The 5,802-nt window shown below is 47.2% G+C and overlaps 1 protein-coding gene across 1 annotated transcript in view; it reads right to left on the reverse strand.

Annotated features, from left to right (window-relative positions):
* Positions 1-5,802, reverse strand: part of SCPEP1 (serine carboxypeptidase 1) — a 33,853-nt gene that overhangs the window by 26,927 nt on the left and 1,124 nt on the right. Inside the window, exon 2 of the mRNA XM_006154665.3 lies at positions 3,792-3,940. Coding sequence (XP_006154727.1) covers positions 3,792-3,940 — 149 coding nt within the window. The remainder of the gene's footprint in view (positions 1-3,791; positions 3,941-5,802) is intronic.

The raw sequence follows: 5,802 nt of genomic DNA on the forward strand, positions 1-5,802 counted from the left end.
GTAGGGAAATCTCAAGAAAAAAGACAAGGTGGAGTCAGGGCTAAGAGGTAACTAAACAACTGTAAGAGGGTCCTAACACAGAAAGACTTCGTGGTACTAATGTTTTGACCTAATACCAACCTACAGTTCGGCTGTAGACTATCAGTCCCTGCTTACATGTACATTGTCCCTTAGGGTGTCCTAACCCAGTAGTACTGAGTAAGTGGTTCACAAACCAGATGGAGACGTTCATCACAGTGCAGTTTACAACAACACAACACAAGTCAGGCTGCAACCTGGACCTTAGTGGGGGAAGGGGTTAGGAAATCCACAGGACGGAACCTCCCTCTGCCCTGAGCATTGCAAACTATGGCACATTGACGAAGCTCATAGTGCAAGTCAGCAGGTGACCCCATGTGGCCGGCTGCGCAGTTCGAGTCTCAGAACCAGTAGCCTGAAAATCACGCTGGCTGCCGGTGTGTGCGAACCCAAAAACCCAAGAGGAGAGTGGAGAAGGGATGGCGGCATGGCCAACCCCTTAGGGGGTGATCTGTCACTTTTCCTCTGTCTCCCTCTGGTGAGCACATGTGCCTTGTGGCAAAGACCCTAAAAAAAAAAAAAAAAAAGAAGAAGAAAAGGAAAGGAAAAAAAAGAAAAGAAAAGAAAAGAAAAGAAAAGAAAAGCTAATAATGCAATCATTTAAAACCAACTATGAACCCTTAAATAAAAACTGGTTCCCTTTTTCTTAGGGGATTTACTGGGGTGGGGGCAGGGTCAAAGCGAAAATGGAGAAGCTGAGAATCCTAGGAGGCTTGGTCTTTGTGGGAAAAATCCCATTTTTCCATCTGCTTTTTAAATTACTATTTTTTTAAATTCATGATGGCATGTACTTGCGCCTGTGAGAATAAGGAGGGGGTGAGGTGGGGGGACTGAGGAGGGCCCTCTCCACAGGATCTGGTCATGCTGCGAGCCCCTTCCTCCAAGTCCTCCAGCCCCTTGGTTCTTGGGCACTCATGAGCATGCCGGCCATATCTCAGGGCAACCCAGGTTGGGATTTGAACTAGGGTCACCATGTGGGCTACAGTTTCTCTAGAGCAGCACCTTACACCTTGCACCACGGAGCTGGCCACCTCCTGCTTTTGGTAAGCCTTGCTCCCATCCCCCCGACCCCCTACCTCGGCCATGACAATGAGAAACTGGCTAGAGGATGCTGCTATGCTATTTGAGTACCTTCCATTGCAAAATCTGCTTTTGTCCAGAATTTGGAATGGGTTGTTACCATGGCTTGAGGCTACCCAGTGACTCCGAAATATAGGGAACTGTCACCAGAACAACTGAAGTGCTTAAATGACTTGAAATACTTGACATAGCTTTCTACTTCTCTCCAATAACAAGACCTTGATTCTCAAAGATCCCCCCAGAAGTCAGCGCAAGAGTCCTCAGTAGGCTGCTAATCTATAACTCCTTTTAATTTACAAAAATTAGTTATTTCTTCCTTATTCGTAATCCTTTTTCTTCTCTCTTGGGCCTCTAGGGAAATTGCCGAGAGCAATTTAGTGTCTTCAGGTGATAGCGCCAAACATCATCTGGGCTTACAGGGTCAACCTAACCTATCCAAAGGTCACAAAGTCTGATGGCCCAGGGGCTGGCAGAGGCTACCAGGCAGACGAAGCCTGGAGCACATCAAATGGGAGCTGGGGTGGCCCTCCACAACCTCCTGCCCTCTCTGGAAAGGGCCGCCACCACTCAGCTTTGGGGACAGTGAGTTCAGGTCCCAAGCTGCTAGATCTCCTAATTTGGGGGAAGAGAAAGGAAATAATCTGATTTTTAAATGTCAGTGACTAATTTGATTAAAACAACCCTATTCTGCATCAACTGGAAGGACTGCTTCCAACTGCTGAATTTTGGCGCTTTCCAAATTGGTTTTCTGAGAGTGCAGGGGGTAGCCTGGACAAGGACAAAGTGGAGAGGGGAGGGGTAGACTGGCCATCCACTCCCACCCCAGCCTCAACAATTCTGATGCGATCTGCTTTAGCTCCCCCATGGAAGCTTTCATATGGGGGTGAAAAAAGTTCTGTTGATTAATAAGGTTTAAAAACCACTGAATATGCCAGGCACATGTGTGTGTGCGTGCCCAAGATCCCAAGAGGAGAATGGAGGAGAAGGGATTGCAGAGTGGCCATCTGCACTGGGGGGTGATTTCTCTTTTTCTGTTTCTCTGCGTGTCTCCAGTGAGCACACGCACCTTATAGCAAAAATCTCTCCCCCGCCAAAAAAAATAAATTAAAAGCCACTGGAATCCTCCAGACTAGGAGAGCAAGGCCCTGAGAAGGGAAGCGTCCTGCCATGTGGTACGTGGCAGGAAGATGTTGAAGACCCAGGTCCCAGGTCTCCTGACCCGCAGGCCTCGGCTTGCCCAATGCCCAGCTCTCCCTGATAGCAGGCTGCATGGTTACCTCCAGCTGCTCGAGGGGGACAGCTTCCTGGGCTGACACACACAGGTTCTCAGTGTCAGGCACTTTTTATCTGCACCCTCAGGCTGAGCCTTACTCTCCAGTTCTCAGAGGAGTCACCTGAGGGTCATCCTAAGAGAGAGATCTCTCCATGAAAAATGCTCATCTTAATCATCCCACCTGAAAGTCTGCATCGACTGGACTGGGAGGCAAAGCCAAGCTCAGAGAAGCTGCTCATAAATACTGGCATTTGGGGAGGAAGTCCTTTGGCATCCCAAGGAAGTGATTGACAGGATGCCCTATTTATTGGTGAGCAACCCGAGGCCCCAACAGGGCCATGCCCACATTTTCCAGAGGCTGAAGCAAGACCCTGTTCCACAACTCCTCCCTAGAGATAGGTCTTCGGATGGGTGGGGGCCCCCTTTGGACAGCTATTTCAGGAATGTCAAGAGGATCCTCTGCCTGCTCCTAAGTATTTTCAGCCAGTTCCCTGCCTTCAAGGCTCAAGATAAAAAAGGCAATATTTCCACTAAGTTATAAAAGGCTAGTGGCAGTACATTCCAAAGATTGGTCTTGTTAGGGTCCAGGGAAAGATGGTGGGCGGGAGGAGAGGCAGGGTGGTCAGGTGGCTCAGTCTGTACTTTGGAACTTTTTAAATCCCATCAATATACTATCTAGTCCAATGCATCATCCGTTTTCAGTGAGGGTTACTGCAAATGTCTAGACACATTGTAAGAAGACCTCAGTGGGCAGGATGCCACAGCACCCTTCTACAGTCCCAGCGACTAGGGAGGCTGAGGCAACAACCTAAGGAGACTCCATCTCTTAAAGAAAAGGAAATAATGATCCTGGCAAAAGGCTCACCCCTCTCCTCACTCTCTGATTTAGCCTCCTTGGCTAATACCATTGCCTCAGGCTGCCTCAAAAGGACACTGAACCCCTGGGACCAGCAGTTAGCGTAATGGCTATGTCGCTGGACTCCCATGTAGTCGACCGCGGTTCGCGTCCCAGACCTGGTGGCTTAAAACTTACGCCGGGCGCGTGTGCATGTGTGCCCAAGATCCCAAGAGGAGAATGGAGGAGAAGGGATTGCAGCGTGGCCATCCCCCCTGGGGGGTGATTTCTCGTTTTCTCTCTCTCTCTCTCTCTGTCTGTCTGTGAGTGCCCACGCCCTATAGCGAGAAAACCTCTCCAAAAAAAAAAAAAAAAAAGAACACTGAACCCCAAGGCCTAGAAGATCCCAGCTGGTGGTACCAAGCAAACCAAGCTTTCACTAGAGCTGTGAGCCCTTCAGAGCAAGCAAAATGGTAATTCGGGGAGACCTGGCCTCAACCCCAGGCAGGCAGAGAAGCTACTTACCTGGAGCCACATGATCAGGGGCAGTTCTGAGAAGCTCTTGCAGCGGTCGGTGGCATAATAGAGCCACCAGAACATGTGGGCATCCTCACGGACAGTCACGTAGCCCCAGACTTCCTTGCCCTCCTCTGCAGGCCGGTCGATGACAGCTCCTGAAACAGAAGCTCATTTTTACTTTCCTGAAGCCTAACTAATGTCCAGGTAAATGCCAAGCCTGAGAGAGGTGGCCATGCTAAGCTAGAGATGGCTTATTTTATAGTCCAGGCAATTCGCTCACTCCAATATATTGTAGGGACAAGGAGAAAGTTCTCAACTAGGAAAAAAGAAATTAAACTGAATAGTGGCATAAGAGTTTGCAGTTCCCTTTCTCTATACCTTTCTGTACTGTGTGGATTCTCAGCAATAACCAGATATATCCACATTTTGAGGAAAAAAGAAGTCTCAGAATGTGGTGTGTTGGTTTTCATATAATCTACCCATGTAGATTAAAAAAAAAAAATCCCCCAAGTCCAATTTTTCTTAGTTAACTTTTCTAGCATCTACAAAACACGTATTGGAAAAGAGTACATTAAATACATTTTCCATGTCACTTTTTGCTAAAGTAACAACTTCCAAATTACAGTATCTTTTTAAAATTTTCTCTCAAAAACCACTCTGTGGATAGAAAAACAAACAAAAAAGCTGATGTTAAAAGATGTTGGGGGACCAGCAGATGGCATAATGATTATGTCACTGGACTCCTGTGTAGTTGACCATGGCTCGAATCCCGGACCTGGTGCTTAAAACACACCATGTACATGTGTGTGTGTGTGCACAAAATCCCAAGAGAAGAATGGAGAAAAGGGATTATGGCATGGCCATTCCCCCTGGGAGGTGACTTCTCCCTTTCTGTCTCTATCTCTGTCCTTCCAGAGAGCCCATACACCCTATAGCAAAAAACTGCTTCTCTGGAAAAAAAAAAAAAAAAAAACCACAAAAAAACTCATGCCAGTGTGGGTGCATGCGTGCCCAAAATCCCAAGAGAAAAATGGAGACAGGCTTGTAGCATGGCCATCCCCCTGGGGGGAAGGGTGATTTCTCACTTTCTGTCTCTGTCTCTGTCTAGGAGTCCTCTGGGGACTGGAATAGTCTGCCTTTCACTTCCTCCTTTCTTAAATTTCAGGACCAGTCCCAACAGCACATGGGAAATGGGAGCACATGAGGAGACAGTGCTGTCTTATCAAAAAGAATAGCTACTAAAAAGAAAAAAAAAAAAATCAGAAAGTACCCAAGGGGCAAAAGAGAACGGCCAGAACTGTAAAGTTGTGCTTATCGGGTTCTACATACAAGGAGCGCAGGATTGCAGTCTCCTTGACAAGGACAGTTAAGACAGGGCCCCTTTTAAGCCAGCCCCCTGCACTTCTCCCTCCCCTGGCTGTGACCACAGTTAAAATGTGGGGGCCAGCAGGTGGTGTGGTGGTGAAGGCGCTGGACAGTCCCACACAGCTGACCACAGTTCAAGTCCTGGATCTGGTGGCTTGCTTTCTCACTTTCCCTCTGTGTCTTTCTCTGGTCAAATCAAAATGAATGAATGAGTAAATAAAATTAAAGTAAATATTTTAAAAAAATGTGGGGGACAACATATTTTACAACATTTCCCAGCTACCAGCTGAAAGCCAGGTGATCCCCCCTTCTTTCACAAGAAAGGGAAAACAAGAACTGTTACACAACCCGAGATCACAAGGCAAGTTTGTGGTTGGTTTGAATTCTCAGATCTTCATTCAGACCAGAAGGCATTTTGCTGAATGTAAAGAGTGAGGATCAATTTGCAAGTTGGCCTATTAAACACAACATTCTAGCCAAAGAAGAGGTGGAGGAAGATGTTATATTTGTGTGTGTTCTGAACAAGCAGAGGTAGACAGCCTTATCTCGATAAAATGGCCCATCCTGGTAGGGGTTTTATGGTCTTTGGGACTGGGTATTTTAGTTCAGAACAGAAAGACCTCACGTCATCATTCGGCAGCCAATCACAGCA

The sequence above is a fragment of the Tupaia chinensis genome, unplaced genomic scaffold (assembly GCF_000334495.1).
Source record: "Tupaia chinensis unplaced genomic scaffold, TupChi_1.0 Scaffold000416_1, whole genome shotgun sequence".
Classification (NCBI taxonomy): Eukaryota; Metazoa; Chordata; class Mammalia; order Scandentia; family Tupaiidae; genus Tupaia; species Tupaia belangeri.